The 18,382-nt window shown below is 36.9% G+C and overlaps 2 protein-coding genes across 50 annotated transcripts in view; both read left to right on the plus strand.

The window, feature by feature from the left end:
• Window positions 1-18,382, plus strand: part of LOC123012734 (zinc finger protein OZF-like) — a 92,877-nt gene that overhangs the window by 9,487 nt on the left and 65,008 nt on the right. Inside the window, exon 4 of one of the 49 annotated variants that reach the window (XM_044413268.1) lies at window positions 14,851-15,745. The exons of 36 other annotated variants lie outside the window; for them this stretch is intronic. In XM_044413268.1, the coding sequence (XP_044269203.1) occupies window positions 14,851-15,730 (880 nt within the window). In that variant the 3' untranslated portion in view covers window positions 15,731-15,745. Of the gene's footprint in view, window positions 1-145; window positions 1,080-1,189; window positions 2,118-3,088; window positions 4,017-4,140; window positions 5,057-5,136; window positions 6,317-6,401; window positions 7,653-8,198; window positions 9,145-9,277; window positions 10,169-10,286; window positions 11,185-11,614; window positions 12,446-12,708; window positions 13,548-13,740; window positions 14,783-14,850; window positions 15,746-18,382 lie in introns of those variants that run through there. 12 more of the 49 variants (XM_044412717.1, XM_044414636.1, XM_044414728.1 and 9 more) reach the window with 12 other exon arrangements.
• LOC123015392 (zinc finger protein 234-like) lies at window positions 16,168-17,496 on the plus strand. Its single transcript, XM_044415091.1, has 2 exons — window positions 16,168-16,373; window positions 16,421-17,496. Exons 1-2 carry the CDS (start codon window positions 16,183-16,185, stop codon window positions 17,379-17,381), a joined length of 1,152 nt encoding a protein of 383 aa, XP_044271026.1. The 5' UTR covers window positions 16,168-16,182; the 3' UTR covers window positions 17,382-17,496.

The raw sequence follows: 18,382 nt of genomic DNA on the forward strand, positions 1-18,382 counted from the left end.
ATGAAGGTCAACGGTGTTGAAGACGATAAATTATTAAAACCTCTAGTAGCTAGTGTTGGTGGACTGGTAGAAATCTTAGTCAATTTGTTGTTGTTATTGTCACGATCGTCTATTTTTACAAAAGTGAAATAAGCTTAATTTGCAGGAAATTGGAGCTCGTTGGAATTGACATTGAAGACACGAGTGCGGAGCCGCTTTCTCCAAAACAAGAAATTCCTTTTGATGTTTTTACTTGTAAACCGTGCCATATCTCATTCGAAAAAAAGAACGACTATAGAAGGCACTACACTCGCTACCACTCTTCAACAAAAAATACTTGTTCTTATTGCCATCGAAAGTTCAAGAATACTTCTGCTCTTGAAATTCATTTAGCAATTCATCCAGGGACAGAAAAAATTCATTGCGACGTTTGCAATCTCGATTTACAAACCAGCAAACAACTCAACAAACATAAAAGGCACCACAAAAAGTATCCGGGTTTGTCTTGTTGTGGTCACTTGTTTGGTAGTAAACAAAATCACCAAACACATGTAGAGAAAAACCACAAAACTTCTTTTACGTGTGAAACCTGTGGCAAGGTTTTTAAAGTTAGGACTACTTACTATAGACACGTAAAATTGCATTTGGGCAAAGCACGCTGTAGGTGCAAGATTTGTGGGAAAGGATACTTAGGTTTTCGGGGTTTGAAATATCACATTGAAGTTGTTCATGAAGGCAAACGGCTTCTTTGTGATATTTGTGGACAGGAATTACGATCTGATGAGCATTTGAAAAAACATATTAGAACTCATACAGGAGAGAAGCCCTTTGCTTGCAAAACGTGTAACAGATGCTTTGGGACAGAGTCGACGTTGGTTTTGCATAATAGAACTCATACGAAAGAAAAGCCTTATGTGTGTTCCATCTGCAACAAAGCATTTACACAGGGAGGAGCTCTAGGTGTGCATATAAGAGGAGTTCATGCGAAGGAGAAAAAGCATATTTGTGTTATTTGTAGTAAAGGTTTTATTAGCAAAAGTGTGCTTAACAATCATATGAAGGTTCATTCTGTTAAAGACCAATAATTGTGACTGATGTAGTTTACCATTTCAATAAATTACACTTATGTTTTTGAATATTTTTTTACTGTAGTTATGTAGGGTTAAATTTGTGCGTTTAGTACTTTTTTCTGACAGGAGAATTATTGCAGGAGTTCGGGTTCAACCAGTAAGACTGAAGATCTGTATTTAGAAGTGTCTTCGACAAAAAAAGAAATATCTCTGCTGATCTACAAGTGTAAACCATGTGACTTAATTTTTGAGAAGAAACGAAGATTTGTAGCTCATTATAACAGCAACCATAAGGCAAAGAGATACAAGTGTTACATTTGTGGATGTAGATTTATAGATGGTGAAATTCTCGAGCGTCATTATGGAAGTCATCCCAAGAAAGAACAGTTATATTGCGATTTATGTGATAGACATATTATGGTTCCTCGAGCTTATGTTAAACATCAAAAACTACATGCGACCTATCCTGGTCTAACGTGCTGCGGCTTAATTTTCCGAGGGGAAGATAGTTTTCAGAAACATTGGGATATCAATCACACCACTGAGTTTACTTGTCACCATTGTGAAAAGGTTTTTCGCAATAGGGCTTCTTACAAAAAGCATGTGGATGTTCACGAAGGAAAACAACAATTCGGATGTAAACACTGCGAAAAGCAGTTTACAAATAAGTCATCTTTGACAGATCATGTAGAGGTGAAGCATAAAGGAAAACGGTATATTTGTAACGACTGTGGAAAGGAACTATCTTCACGAAGACATTTTGATATACATAAGAGGGTTCATACAGGAGAAAAACCGTATGAATGTGACATTTGTAATAAAGCATTCGCAAGGAGCGGGACATTAAGTGATCATCTCAGGGTTCATACTAAAGAAAAACCATTTATGTGTCAAGTTTGTGCTAAAACTTTCACTCAAAAAAGTTCGCTTAATCTTCACATCAAGTCGGTTCACAAAAATGAAACCTACGACTGTGATAGGTGCTCTAAGTCTTTTGTTAGTAAGAGTTCTCTTAAAGCTCATATTAAAACGCATTCTATCACGTGTGAATAATTTCAATTGTGTTCCTATTTTTTTTTAATAAATACGTGACCAGAAAACTTGTTTTATTTTAAAGCATATCTATTTCCAAACTAATTTAAAAAAAATGTAAGGCTCTTTTTATACGGAACATAAAAGTCAAAATTTTGGCGAGAGGACTTGTAGTAGCTTAATCTTATTTTTGTCTTTACTAAAAATGTTCATTTTGGTCACAAAATAAGTATCATTATCGGCCATACGGCCTGACATTTGACGTAGATTGAAGTAAGGCTTACATTTTAAAATAAAAAAGTAGGAGTATTAAACATTGCTTAATATACCGGGTGTCCCAGGCAGGCTTGGATATAGGAAATTAACATTGAAAATTAGTTTTAATTTTTTTACAGCTGCAGGAGTAACAGAAATCAAAATCTGATTGATGGAAATTGTAGTGCTTGAAGAGGGCTATCTTATCGATATTTTTTCGATTCTCCAGTTAACTCTATTTGAGCGATTGTTGGCAAAGGCGAATTTGTCAGAATTTGACTTGATAGTTCGTTTCTTAGTAACGCTAACCCTGCAAATTCAAATTTCGAGTTTTCGAGGGAAAATCGATAAAAATGTCGATAAGTTAGCCCTTTTCGAGAACTACAAGCTCCATTAATCAGATTTTAATTTCTGTTATTCCTGCAGCCGGAAAAAAATACAAACTAATTTTTCATGTTAATTTCCTATATCCAAACCTGCCTGGGACAGCCGGTATATTATGAAAGAGGGGTTCTTGTCTCTACAGATGAAGATTGCACTGGAAGGAGAGAAGGGTGTCATTTACATTGAAGGTTATTTAGGAAAGTTTCTACACAAATTTAAGTTTATTAGCAGTTTGGCATCATATTTTTTTTGTTTACAAAATATATACAATAGTTCTGGTAAAAGACCAGTCTGATTTCAATTTCAATACATTTTAGTTTTTAATTTTTTTATGTATTATTGTATTCTGAGTGAAATTATAATTACAGGAATTTGGGTTCAGCTTTCACATTTGAAGATCGATATTTAGAAGTTTCTTCGTCTGTAAAAGATTCAGTATCTGTATTGCTCTACAAGTGTAGACCTTGCGACATAATTTTTGAGAAGAAACAAAACTACGTAATTCATTTTGACCGGAACCATAAATCTAAGAGATGCAAGTGCAAATTTTGTGGATGTAGATTTGTGGATGATGAGCTTCTGCAGTGCCATTATGAAACTCATTTCAATTATGTAGAACAGTTATATTGCAAATTGTGTGATAAATACCTTTCAAATCCTCAAAACTATATTAAACATCAAAAGCGTCATGAGTCGACTCCTGGTCTATTATGCTGTGGTCGCATCTTTAGTAGCGAAGCGACTTTTCAGAGACATCGAGATTTTAAACATGCCACAGGCTTTACCTGCCATTTGTGTGAAATGATTTTCACCACTAAAGATGTTTATAAAAAACATATGGATGTTCATGCAGGAAAACTGCCTTATGGGTGTGGGCAATGCGAAAAACGGTTTAAAAACTGGCGGTCTTTGACACATCATGTGGACGTGGATCATGAAGGAAAACACTTTATCTGTGAAGTATGTGGAAAGGAATTATCTTCTAGAAGACATTTGGCTATTCACAGTAGAATTCATACAGGCGAAAAACCGTATAGTTGTGACATTTGTAATAAAAGATTTGCAAGGAAAGATACATTAACGTGTCATAGCAGAGTTCATACTAAAGAAAAACCGTTCATGTGTCAAGTGTGCAGTAAAACTTTCTCGCAAAAAGGTTCACTCAGTCTTCACATAAAGTCGATTCACAAAAATGACACCTACGATTGTGCTATTTGCGCTAAAACTTTTGTTAGCCAGAGTTCTCTTAAAGCTCATACGAAATCTCATTTAGTCATATAGTATAGTTATTTAAAAAAAATTGCTGTTCTTATGTTAAAAATAAAGTCTTCAAATACAAATGTTTGTTTTTGTTTTGGGGAAAGCATAAACGTTTTTAGTTCTTTTTTAACTGTTTCACTTATTTTCAACATATTTGCAGATCTTTTGATGAAATCATCGAGCTTGAGGTTCATTCTGACGTCGCTGAGTGTGAAAAACTACACACTTGTCGAGCTTGTAAGCAAAAATTCGAGACGTACCACTTATTGCGACGTCATCGGTACCACCACCACCTTTCTAAAACAAAGTCACACTTATGTCCCCATTGCGGTAAACTATTCCAAACAAAATACCAACTTCATCTCCATTTGGAAGTCCACGATAACAAACTTAAACACTATTGTGAAGTCTGCAACAAATACTTAAAATCAACTCATTTGGTACGAAGCCACAAACTCTTCCATTCAGTCGCTGGTCAAAAATGTCCCGACTGTGGTCTAATTTATAACTTCTCTTCGGCGCGTGCCTTCTATGCCCATCGCCGTCTTCATCGAACCAAGGAAGAGTTTATTTGTGATACTTGCGGCAAAGCTTTCAAGGACAAAGAAGGGTTGAAACAACACTCAAGAGTGCACGAAGATACGGTAATTCCTTGCAAACTATGCGATAAAGTTTTCAAGGGTCGTAGTGGGCTTGGCAGACACGTGGCGATAGTCCACGAGGGGAAAAGATGTATTTGTGAAGTATGTGGCAAGAAATTAACTACTTCGCAAAATCTAAAAGAACATATGATGGTGCATACGGGTGATAGGCCTTACAGTTGCGAGGAGTGTGGAAAGACTTTTATTACTAGACAACATTGGAGATTACATCAGAGGAGTCACACGAATGAGAAGCTTTATCAGTGCGGTTCTTGCGAAAAAACCTTTACTAGTTTGAGTGGGTATAATTTACATGTGAGGAGAGTACACGAAAAGCAAAAACCTTTCGTTTGTCAGGTTTGCGATAAAGATTTTGCTACTAGAGGCGCTCTTGGTGTACATTATAAAGTTCATTGTTGATTAATAAAAACTGAAAATGAGTTTGTGTCTTATTTGTTTTTTTAATGTTTGCGAAAAGCTTGCATTGCACAAATGTAATTTTGATTTATTTTCAGATTTGAGAATGTCTGTGTCAAAGAGGAAGTTTATCCAACTACTCAAACTACTCCAACAGTTACATGTAAAACCTGCAATCTTCAATTGCGCGATTACAAGGCCTTGCGGCGCCACCGGAATATATTTCATCTATCGGACAAGTACTTTTGTGACGTTTGTCAAAAACGTTTCAAAGATGGTTGGACGCTAAACAACCACAAGGAAGTCCATTCCAATGAAAAACCGTACTTTTGCGAGTTTTGCAATAAAAATTTGAAAACTTACACCCAGCTGCGAGCACATAAACGCGATCATGCAAATCCCGTAAATATCTGCTCTGAATGTGGCCGAAAATTTCTCCACGGGTCGTCGTACCGCAAACACATGTATTTGCATCGGACTGGCGGCTTTAAATGTCAGTTTTGCCCTAAAATTTTTCGATGCAACGCTCAAAAGAAACTTCATGAGAAGACACACGAGGAAAATTACGTTGCACCAACTTTTAGTTGCGACTTTTGCGAAAAAGTCTACACCGTCGAGCAAAACCTTAAACACCACATTCGTACAGTACATAAAGGCGAACGCAAGTTGCACGTGTGTGAAACGTGTGGTCGCGCCATGTCGTCAAAGAAGGGTTTAAGGGATCATCAGTTGATTCATACAGGGGAAAAACCGTTTCCGTGCGAGTTGTGCGAAAAATCTTTCCGGAAGAAAGAGCACTTGACGGATCATTTGAGACTCCATAATAAAGAAACTCCCTACTCTTGCCAGTTTTGCAACAAGACTTTTAGTGTGCGGAAAAGTTTGAATTTTCACATATCTAGAGTTCACGAAGGGAAGAAACATTTGTGTGAGACTTGTGGAAAAGCGATTGCTTCAGCTGAGAGTCTGAAGGTGCACATGAGGATGCATACTGGGGAAAAACCCTTTGCTTGTAGCTTTTGCGAGAAAAGTTTTGCTAAGAAGCAACATATGACGGTGCATTTGAGGGTCCATACGAAGGAGAAACCACACGTGTGTAAAATTTGTAATAAGAGATATACTCAAGGTACTTCTTTGTCACTACACGTGAGGGCAGTGCATGGCGGGGAGCGTCCTTACGTGTGTACAATTTGTTCTAAGGGATTTGTTACAAATAGTTTACTTAATGTACATTATAAGTCGCACTGTTAATTATTCTAGAGAGGGTTTTAATAAATAGTTTTTATAGTTATTTGTTTATTTGACCTTACACCACCGAAGCACTCACAAAAGTGTGAAACGGTATTAACTGACCTTTTTTCAGATCGGATTTTGTCAAACCTGAAGAATCAGCGGATCTCAAATCTGCTAGGTTTCCTAAGGGTAAAAACGTTTGCAAGATCTGTAACTTGAAATTCGATGCTTACAAAACCCTTCGCAAGCACCGTAAAGACGTGCACACCTTTAAAACTCTGAGTTGTCCAATTTGTTTAAAAATGTTCAAAGACCAGTGGAATTTAAACAAACATATTGAAATTCACTCCGAGACTAAAAACTACGTCTGTGAGGAGTGTGAGGAACCGTTGAAAACTTATCAACAGTTACAAGAACACCGACGTAGACACAAAAATCCCTCAGGTTTAGTATGTCCTGAGTGTAAGAAAGTATTTGCTTCGCGGTCGTCGTTCCGAAAACATTGTCTCATCCATCAAGGTGTACGTCACAAATGCGAGGAATGCCAGAAGACGTTTAGTGATCCTAGCAGCTTGAAGGTTCACAAGAAGACACACGAGGAGGATTTTGTCGCGCCGAGGTTTAGCTGCGATAAATGCGATAAGGTTTACACTGTTGAGTACAATCTGAAAAATCACATTGCAACTTGTCACGACGGTGAGCGCAAATGGCACATTTGCGAGACTTGCGGCCGCCAAATGTCGTCGAAGAAGAGTTTAAGGGACCACCAGATGATTCATAACGACGAAAGGCCGTTTGCGTGTGACAAGTGTGATAAAAGTTTCAGGAAGAGGGAACATTTGGTCGATCATGACAGGACACATACCAAAGAGAAGCCTTACGTTTGCGAATTCTGCAGTAAAGCGTTTACCACGAGGAAAAACCTACGAGTACACATTACGATTTATCACGAAGGAAAGCGACATTTGTGCGAACTTTGTGGGAAGGAAATGGCCTCAGTTACTAGTCTCAATAATCACATGAAGACGCACACGGGAGAAAAACCGTTTGTGTGCAACTATTGCGGGAAGAGATTTACGAAGAAGTATCATTTGTCGGTTCATATAAATGTGCACACGAAGGAAAAACCGTATGCGTGTACATTTTGCGATAAGAAGTATACGCAAGGGACGTCTTTGTCCCTGCATATAAGGGCGGTTCATAGTGGGGAAAGACCTTACACGTGTGATATATGCACTAGGGGTTTTATCACAAAGACTTTGTTGAGGATGCACAGGATTTCTCATTGGACTAGGCCTGATGTGTAGATTATTTTTCTATGTATCACTTTTGTACTACTTGTTGAGTTTATTTATACTATAATAAATGTTATCTATTCACTTATTCGGGTTTTATTTACTTATTTTGGGGAATTTAAAAAGAGCAAGTTGAAAGATAGTGGTAAGATATCTAGGGCTAAATTTATTAAAAGTAGACAAAAATATAATTTATTAAAAAAAAGTGAAAAAAAAATGCTATTATAATGTATGCTTTGTGTAATTATTTAGAGCCAATATAAAGGTTCTTCATACTGTGAAAAAAGAATGCTGTTATCACGACAAGTATGAAGAAACACATTGCAGAAAATGCTGTTACAAGATATTGCAATGTATTGGCAAAGAAAACAATTCTTAGTAGTTCTTAACGGTTTTACAGATTTTTTTTATGAAATTCTTTTTTTATTCTACTTCTAAAGTTATAAATTTTGTAGAATCGCATTTAATACCACTGCGAACTTGACCTGAGAGGAATTACTATCATATTTTGACTTTACTAAAAATAAATAAACGTTTAAGTTGTTTTATCGTTTATTTGTAAAAATTCTTGTTTGTGTTGTCTCGTTTTTAATTTCGGTACACTATTTATTTAACAATTTTTACATTTGCAGATTATATTCTTATTGGCTTGAGACTGATAACGTGGGAGACCGAAGATCGTTTGACAAAAAGAGAGCCAAAAAAGGCTTACACTTTTGCAAAATTTGTGACGTCGAATTTGCTACCACTTCTAAACTGCGGTACCACCGTCGCCAGTTTCACCGGACGAAAGATTACATTTGTGCTGTCTGCAACAAAAGTTGTCGAGATAGTTCTTCACTAAAAGTCCACTCGGTATCGCACACTGACATTCGAAAATTCGAATGTAAATTGTGTGGTGGCTTTTTCAAGCACAAGGGTAGCTTAAATAACCATCTAAAGCTTCACGAGACTTCCGATCTTCAATTCGAGTGTAAGGTTTGTGGAAAATTATTTTTCAAAAAAGGTGCATTTGAAAGCCACATGTACAAACATAACCAAATTAAATTGACGTGTGAAGTATGTGGGAAGGAAATCGTGGGTCGGACTGAGTATAAACGGCATAAAGCACAGCACGAAAATGACTACGTACCTCCAAAATTTCCGTGCAGTATGTGCGACAAAGTTTTCAATTGCAAGAGCTCTTATTTGAGGCATATTGACAAACATAAGGGTGTGAAACACTTGTGTGAAACTTGTGGAAAAAGTTTTTCTACTCACACGCACCTGATTAACCATATGAAGATACATACTGGAGAGAAACCGTTTCCGTGTCCTTACTGTGATAAGAAGTTTTCCATTAATGCATATTTGAGGGAACATATATTGGTTCATACCAAGGAGAGACCGTTCAAATGTGAATATTGTACGAAAGGGTTTACACAAAGGAGTTCCTTGAAGTTACACGTGAGGGCGTTTCATACGGGAGAAAAACCTTACTCTTGCCACATTTGTGATAGGAAGTTCATTAGCAATGCGCTTTTGAAGGCTCATTTAGATGGACATTCTAAAAAACTAGATTAGAAGGGATGTTTTTTTTTAGGGTTTTTTGGGGCAATAAAGTTTTGTTGGTTACTATATTTTGTTTTATTTAACATAACACACTATTTTATATTTTTGTTGCAAGTAAGCAAAGTTTTTATTTTATCATGTTTGACATAATTTTTTACAGATCTTACGTACGAGGACCGAAGAAACCTGATAAATACTGTTGCAATCTGTGCAAGGTGTTTTTTTCAACATCTGTTCTTCTCTTTCACCACGAAATACAGGTTCATGGTAAAAAATACACGTGTGAATATTGTGGTGAAACATTTTTTGACAAAATACTTCTACTACAACACAGTAATATGCACAAGCAAAATAACAAGTTTCCATGTTTTGAGTGCGATGCAGAATTTAAAGCTTATTTCCTCTATGTGTATCACAAACGTGTTCACAAGAAGATAACTTGTGAGGTCTGCGGTGAAGTATTTCGAGGCGATTGTGCCAAGCTTTACGAAAACCATTGCTTCAAGGAGCACTTATCTAACAAAGTTGCTTGCGATGTTTGCAACAGAATTTTTTCTTGGAGTTACATCAATAAGCATAAGGAAATTCACGTTGAGCAAAGGCCTACATTGCGGTGTTCTTTTTGTACCAAAGGCTTTTCAACGTCTGCAGGACTCAAAAGTCATATGGAGCAAATGCACGAACATGTTTTGTATATTTGTGTTATTTGTGAAAAAATTCTAATGTCCCAGCATGGCTTGACTCTTCATATGAGACAACATACGGTCGATAACCGTTTTGTATGTGGCGTATGTGGAAAAAAATTTCCTAGGGGTGAAAACTTGAAGGCACACCAAAGAGTGCACACATTTGAAAAATCCTACACGTAATATTGTGACAAAAAGTTTACTCAAGGAGGTGCACGTGAAATCTTTACTCAGTGAAGAACGGCCTTTTAAGTCCGAAATTGTTTGCAACCGGGACTCTCAACATTGCAAGCGACATTTGAAGAAAACTGTTTAATGTTTAGTATCTTTACTTGTTTAAAAACTAATAATAAATCATTGGTGTATTTGATAGTTTTATTGGGATGTAATAATATTTTTGTTTAATTTTTTTTTGTTAAGGTATGTATTGAGGTGGGGGTGAGTCAAGTTTAACGCCACCACATTAACACTTCTTTTTTTCAGATTTAAACAAAGCTTGAAAGACGTCCGTTTGAGAAAAGGCCATTCCACCTCGGAGTTTTGTAACATCTGTGACAAAACTTTTGAAACTACAGATTCTTTTAAACGCCACTTGCACACAACACACGCCGTTCCTGCTCGAATATTTACGTGCCTCTCTTGTGGCAAGCAATTCCGCAAGAAACAACTTTTGAAATACCACGAGGCTCGACACATCAAAGATTTCAAAGTCAAGTGTGACCAATGCGATCGCGGATTTTACACAATGTTAGAGTTTAAAAATCATTACGCTGCGCGACATAGAGGCCTTTCTCATGTTTGCAAACATTGTGGTAAATCTTTCCTGGACAAAAATTGCTTCAGACGCCATGTGCTTACCCACGATGTTAATTACGTGAAGCAGGAATACAAATGTACTCAGTGTGACAAGGTTTACACGACTCGAGGGGGCCTTAATGTGCATAAGAAGATGCACGAAAATCTGACATACATGTGTGATATTTGCGGAAAATCTGTCACTTCTAGGACCAGTTTGAAGCACCATATGATGTTGCATACTGGAGAAAAACCTTTTGTTTGTGAGTTTTGTGGGAAGAATTTTAACAAAAAAATGTTGTTGAAGACCCACGAGAGGATACACACGAAGGAGAAGCCATACAAGTGTTCGTTGTGTGCGAAGAGTTTTTCGCAGAGGAGTACCTTGACGATACACACGAGGATTCATACCGGGGAGAGACCTTTTGTTTGCGGGATTTGTCAAAGGGATTTTGTTACGAAGACGTTGCTGAAGGCACATATGAAGGTTCATGGGACAGACTTAGTGGACACGTAGCCCTTTTTTCTTAACTACACAGCCACTTAATTGGTGAATTAATCTTCAAAAACTTATGCAGCCACGAGGTACAATATGTTGTTTAAAATCTCTTTTATTTTAATTTTTAGATAGTTTTATGGAAATCTTTGTATATTGTCGTTATTTTAATTTTTTGAGTACTATTAAGTAGATTCAAAAGGTGTATTTACTCGATTTTGTTGTATTTATTTTGTTTTATATGTATATATTGTTGCTCAAATAAAATTCAGTTACTTTTAGAAAATATTTGTATGTATTTTTGTATAATAATCCTTACAGCAAAAACTAACTTGTTTAAAAAATGACTCGTGGGAAGAGTTTTGTGAGTTAGTGTTGTGCTTAAAGTAACCTGATTCAACTTATTTTAGCAGTAATTAAGTTGCAATCTCTCAAGGCTTGTCTGCAGTTGTATTGTTTTGTGATTGTCAGTAGAATTTTTAGGGCCACATTACTCGTTGCTAATTTTCTACTTTTTCAGGTTAACTTCTACCACAAATGTCAACGAAATAGTGTGTTCTCTGTGTCAAAAAACCTACTTAACGAGAAGACGTTTGCGTAGACACTTGAAACAACACAGAGAAAAGTCTTTTCAGTGTAATCTTTGCACGAAATGCTACTTAACAGAGAAGTTGCTCAGTGTTCATATTAAACGTAGTCACGACAAACAACGCAACTTTTTCTGCTCGCTTTGCCCATTTTCATCTTACACAAAATACAGTCTTCAGGGTCATGAAATTAGTGTTCATACCAAAAACTTTCCTTTTAAGTGTGATATATGTTCTTCTGGGTTTTTGAGCAAAGGAGCTTTGGAGGCACACCGCCAGAAACACGACGGCAAGCGCTTTTTTTGCGAAATTTGCAAAAAGATGTTTGCTGATAGAGGGAATTTTACCACACARTTACGAACACACAATCCTGATTACATTCGTGAGGTCTTCACTTGCCAGACTTGTCGAAAAGTATTCCGTTCTACTTCGTCTTTCAAGAAGCATTTGAGAAAACATGAAGGGATAGTTGAGACGTTTATGTGCGATCTTTGTGGAAAGAAATTGTTTACTAGAGAGGGATTTAAAACGCATAAGTTGATCCATTCGGGAGTGAAGTCTTACATTTGTGATTATTGTGGCAAAACTTTTAGTCAGAGAAATACGCTGAGGGACCACATCAGGATTCACACCAAGGAAAGACCCCACGTTTGTAATGTGTGTGAGAAGGCGTTTACTCAGAAGAGCAGTTTAAACAGACATATGAAGCAACATACTGACTAAAAACAAAGGACAGTTTTGTATGTGTTTATTTTAACGAAATTAAAACTTTTTTACATTTTGTATGATTTAATAAGAATTTTTAAGGTAATTTTTGAAACGAAATTTATTTGACTAGTTTGTGCTAGAAAAGTGTTACGCTTTTGACCTAGAAGTGTTGTGTACTAGGGAATTTCGAATTTGCAAATAAATATTTTTACCAAACAGTTGACTTATTTAGAACTTAAGGAGAAAATTTAGTAAATTTGTCAGAACTAGTCTTTGTCTTTTATTTTTTTCCTATTAACAACATTTTTCTCTATTCCAGGTCATCTGCTCTTGAAAATGCTAAACAAGTACTTTTTCCTTGTCCCAGTTGCTACAAAACCTTCCCAACTAAAAGAAAACTTCAGAAGCACGTATACCAACACAACGAAAAGAATTTTCAGTGTCACTTATGTACCAAACGTTTTCTCTCRAACTACCAGCTCAATACTCACATCAAAAGCAGACATCTCAAACAACGCAATTTTTTCTGCTCTTTGTGCCCATTTTCCGCGTATTTAAAAAACGCACTTAGAACTCACATGATTTCGATTCACACAAGAGACTTCCCTTTTAAATGTGACAAGTGTCCTATGGGTTATGTCCAAAAAACTAGTTTGGAGAACCACCGACGAAAACATGAAGGCACATGTTTCGTGTGTGAAATTTGCAAGAGAATGTTTTGCGATGAGAAGAGTTTTCACTCTCATGTGGAAAAACACAACCCGGATTATGTACAACGAGTGTACACTTGTCAAACCTGTCGTAAAATCTTTCACTCAAGGTCACACTTTCAAACACACGTAAAGAAACATAATGGAGAGGCGAAGACATACGTTTGTGACCTCTGTGGCAAGATTTTGACTACTTTGGGTAGTTTAAAGGCACACAAGAAAATACACGCGGGGGAAAAATCGTACGTTTGTGATTACTGRGGAAAGGCTTTTGCGCAGAGGTCCACTCTGGCAGACCATATCCGAATTCATACGAAGGAAAGACCTTACAAGTGTTCATTTTGTGCTAAGACTTTCACGCAAAAGAGTAGTCTTAACAGGCATACAAAGCAACACACAAAATAAACCAGTTCTGTAAATATTTTTTCTAATAAATGGTTATGGATTTGTTGTTTTCTTACTCAAATGTTATTTTCACTACCAATTGTGGTTTCCAAACTTTTTTTTACTGCGTTTAGAATGTTAAAAAAACATTTTTCTTTACTTAAAATGCTACAAGCAAAAAGATTATATTTGAAATTTTTTTTGTTGATTGTAGGGGCGAGCTTTTTATATTTTTATATCTAACGTATTTTTTACAGATATTCCTCAGTTGTGATTAAAGAAGAATTTAAGAAAAGTTGCTACTATTGCCGAGTATGCCATTTGTATTTTTCATCGGTTGATCTTCTTCGCCAACATCGGAAACAGCTACACGCTAGAAACTATTTTTGTGAATACTGCAGTGAGACTTTTTCAAACAAAATACTTTTACTGTTTCATAGTAAAATGCATGCGCAAAACAATATGTACCRCTGTAGTGAGTGTGARGAAAAATTCGACGCTTATTTTGCCCTAGCTTATCATAAAAAAATCCACAAGAAGATAATCTGTGAACTCTGTGGTGAAATATTTGTTGGCGATTGTAAGAAACTCTTTGAAAACCACTATTACAGTCAACACTTTTCTGAAAAAGTCGCATGCAACATTTGCAAGAAACTAGTCGCTTGGAATTACTTAGATCAGCATAAGAAGACACAACATGATAAAGCTTATGAAAAACCGGCGAAAGTGCAATGTTCCATATGTGAGAAAATCTTCTCATCGAAACGGGCTCTTCAAGCCCACAAGAAAATAAGGCACGACCGCTTGTATCTTTTGTGTGAGATTTGTGGAAAAGTTCTAATGACATCCGTTGGATTTAAAATACATTTGATGGTGCACACGGGAGAAAAGCCGATTGTTTGTGACTATTGTGGGAAAAGATTTGTCAGTACTGAGCTGTTGAGAGTTCACCAAAGAGTGCACACGCGTGAAAAACCTTGTGTTTGTAAGTTTTGTGGTAAAAAATATACGCAGCAGAGTTCTCTTACCATTCATGTGAAAGTTGCGCATAGCAAGGAACGGCCATTTGGTTGTACGATTTGTCAAAAACGGTTTGTAGCCAAGAGTTTGCTTAATAGCCACCTGAAAAAACAACACAAGATGCTTGTGTAATGTGTCTTTACTAGATCGTACTAAAAAAATATCTACCAGTGTTTTTTTGTTACAAATTGGTTGAGAACCAAAAAAAATTTGTTAGTTTTTTTGTGTTTAGGATATAGTTGTAGCCCAGTTTCACTTGGATATAAAGTTTGAATTTTTTGCTTGTGTTTTATTTCCCTAGTGCCAGAAGCGTATAATTCGTTAACTTATTACATGTTTTTTTCCAGAATCTGCATATTAGATATGGACAGTGAGCCTCCGTTTCAATGTCCCGGCTGTCCTAAGATATTTATGGACAGACGTAAATTCCAAAAGCATCAGTATTACCACCGGGAGAAATTCTTTCAATGCAATTACTGTTCACGAGCTTTTGTATCTCGCTGTCACTTAAAAAACCACATCAGAACAGTTCACGAGCAACAGCGCAATTTCTGTTGCACCTATTGCGATTATCGGACCAACTACAAAGCTTCTTTAAAATCGCACGAAATCAGTGTTCACACAAAAGATTATCCTTTCAAATGCGACCTTTGCAATTTGGGCTACTTCCAAGAGACCCAATTCAAACGCCACCGCCAGTTCCAGCACGAGGGCCAAAGACTGATTTGCGAAATTTGCAGTAAAATGTTTAAAGACCAAGCACACTTRAAAATTCATGTTCAGAAACATGATCCTGATCATGTCCAAGAAGTCTTCAAGTGCGAGCTATGTCACGAGATTTTTGACTGGAAGACGCAATTGTCTTATCARTTGAAGCGCAAGCATGGAGTGTCTGATGATTACGTTTGTGATGTGTGTGGCAAAAGTTGTAGCACTTTAAGTGGTTTAAGACTACATAAAACTACACATTCGGGCGAAAAAAATTACATCTGTGATGTCTGTGGCAAAGCTTTTAATAGTCGGATGATCCTAAAAGTACATCTGAGGGTGCACACGAAGGAAAAACCACACAAGTGTCAAGTGTGTGGCAAGTGTTTTAGTCAGAGGAGTAGTTTGGTCATACACAATAGGTTACACACTGGGGAAAGGCCCTACAAGTGTGACATTTGTTCGAAATCTTTTGTTTCGAAAAGCGCAATGAAGGTGCATAAATGCAGAGTGGCCTAGTGTATATTGTCTTTGTCTGTAAATTTTTAAAACGCTTAATAAAATGTTATCTTTTTGACTACTTTGTATTAATTTGCACCAGTTTTGAAATGATGATTTTTGGATTAATATTTCTACCAATTACCTATTTGTTTCACTTGTGTTCTGACTGGATTCTCTTTGTAGACTATATTCTTTTGATATTTGTGTCTTTTGTGTTCGTTCTAAAAAGTATCTTGAGGAGTTTCTAGATTTAGCTATAAATTCACACATTTTGTCTGATGATAAAAAYACTTCTTACTGTTGTGAGCGATGRAAAAAAGTGTTGAAAAATAGGTGCAGCTACGAAAAATGTATGGTTATTTCGAATCTGTGGTGTTTAATTTTGTAACTTGTTCAATAAAARTGTTSTTTTGCTACTTGAGTTTGGCTGCWAATTTCCAGAAGTGAGACAATTTATTTTCKAAGTWAAAATGYAAATTYTATTAACTGTAGTTTTTTGCAGGTTTAGATACCGRCTTGTGAAGAAYAATGGTCAGTGGGCTTACATGTGCGACTTTTGCWCTTCTTCTTTCGATAGGGCAGAAGAACTTTTAATGCACAGAGAAACCCACACTAATCCTAATTTCATAATGATGGTAATGCCCAAAGAGGAGAATTTTTTGTAAGTTGGTTAAATTGTACTCCGTTTAGAAAAACCACTGCTTGTAGATCAAACGAAATGAAAATGATCGGTTCTTATCCTTGTGATCTTTGCTCTCGTGTGTTCAAATACGAAAGCCACTTTAACAACCACCGCCTCCGTCATTTCGAGCCTCAAATTAAACAACTTTTCTCCTGTGATCTCTGCCACCGTTCGTACAGATTCCAAAGCCAATTGAATATTCACCGCCGCCGCCACTTTGCACCCAAAATAAAATGCCCTCAGTGTGACAAACACCTCTACGACAACTACACCCTCAAAGAGCACATTTCGCAACATCACGAAAACCGGCGGTTRATCTGCGATATGTGCAACCACGCCGCCCCTACTAAGTCTATTTTGCGGTTACACATCGTGGCCAAACACACCAAAGTCTACCCTTTCAGATGCGAGCTATGTGGTGAAGGGTATGCCAAGAAGTGGTCTCTCGACATCCACCACAAGTCGGTGCACGAAGGCACTCGCTACGTCTGCGAAATCTGCAAAAAGGTGTTCAAATACGAGGCAGGTCTGAGGACACACCTCAAAACTCATGATCCCAATCAGCCTAAAACCGGATTCACCTGCGAGATTTGCTCGAAAGTCATACAAAACGCGAGGGATTTTGAAAGACATGTGAAGGCGCATCATGGACAAAGAGAAGGGCAAATGTGCGACGTGTGTGGGAAGAGTTACGCCAAATTGGCGGTGCACATGCAGAGTCATACGGGGCTTAAGACACATATTTGTGAGATTTGTGGCAAGGCTTTTGCCAGGAATCAGGCGCTTCAGAGTCATATGTTGACACATAATGAGGAAAAACCGCACAAGTGTGATGTGTGCGGGAAGGGACATAATACTAAACCGGCACTTAAGGTGCATATGAGGAAACACACAGGGGAGAGGCCTTACAAGTGCAGTGTGTGTTTAGAAGAGTTTATCTCAGGGTCTAGGCTGACTCAGCATAAGTGTAAACCCATTGTTGACTAGTTGTTTTTGTTATCAGGTCGTAATGTTTTTTATTTTATTTTCGATTTCTTCACAGAAGCTATGTTATGTACCTGTTTCCATACTTTTGGGTGTTAATAAATTATTTGTTACGAGAAAGTTGTTTTAATATTTTTTTAGTGCTTCAAAATTGAATAAACCGGTTTTTTTATATTTTGTTCAACAAAAACTTTGTTTCAGGTGGCAGACACCCTACTTACTTTTACCTGCTTTTATGAAGTGTCCTTCTTGCAGCTTTATTGCAACATCGAAGAAGGACCTCCAGGACCACATTTCGGGGATTCATCAGAAAATAGACCCTTTCATATTTTATTTACCATTCTCATGCAATATTTGTACTTTGAAATTTGAGACAGTGCGCGTTTTATCCACTCATATGGCGCGACGACACCCTTATATTAAGAAACATAAGTGCAAGGTTTGCTGCAAGGAATTCGTACTTAAAGTATCGCTGGAGAAGCATAAACGGAGCCACAAGTTGTAAATAATTGTATTGTGATATTTGTGAGTTGGCGTTGTCAAAAAGAGACTTGAGCATAGGTCTAAGTCTCTAATCGGCGGAGCTGTTGTTGCTTCTGAGACAGACAATTTTTGTGATAAGTTTAAGACATTCAAAGGAGTTTATGACAGTGGCTTCGTGGACGTGTGTGTTTTATTTCCATTTGGAAAAAATAATAAGTTTTTCTTATTGTTTAAGTTTGAAATACAATAAACAGATTTTTTGAAATTTTCATATTTTTGTTTTGGCGGCGAATCTATTTCTAGTAATTGTACTTTGTTTTGACTGCTAATAATTTCAATTTCTTTCAGGTACAATGGACACGTGTATCTTCCCTGCAATCTTTGCAACCAGTCATTTCTCACCGAAACTCAATATTACTTACACAAGGTTATACACGTGAAAGAACGAAATGAATCACCACAGTCTTACGCCCCAAGGATAATTCCTATTAGGACTAAGACGTGTTCTAATCAAGTGAAAG

The sequence above is a fragment of the Tribolium madens genome, unplaced genomic scaffold (assembly GCF_015345945.1).
Source record: "Tribolium madens isolate multiple individuals breed KSU strain unplaced genomic scaffold, Tmad_KSU_1.1 Scaffold_11;HRSCAF=98;Tcas5.2_LG3b, whole genome shotgun sequence".
NCBI classification, from domain to species: Eukaryota; Metazoa; Arthropoda; class Insecta; order Coleoptera; family Tenebrionidae; genus Tribolium; species Tribolium madens.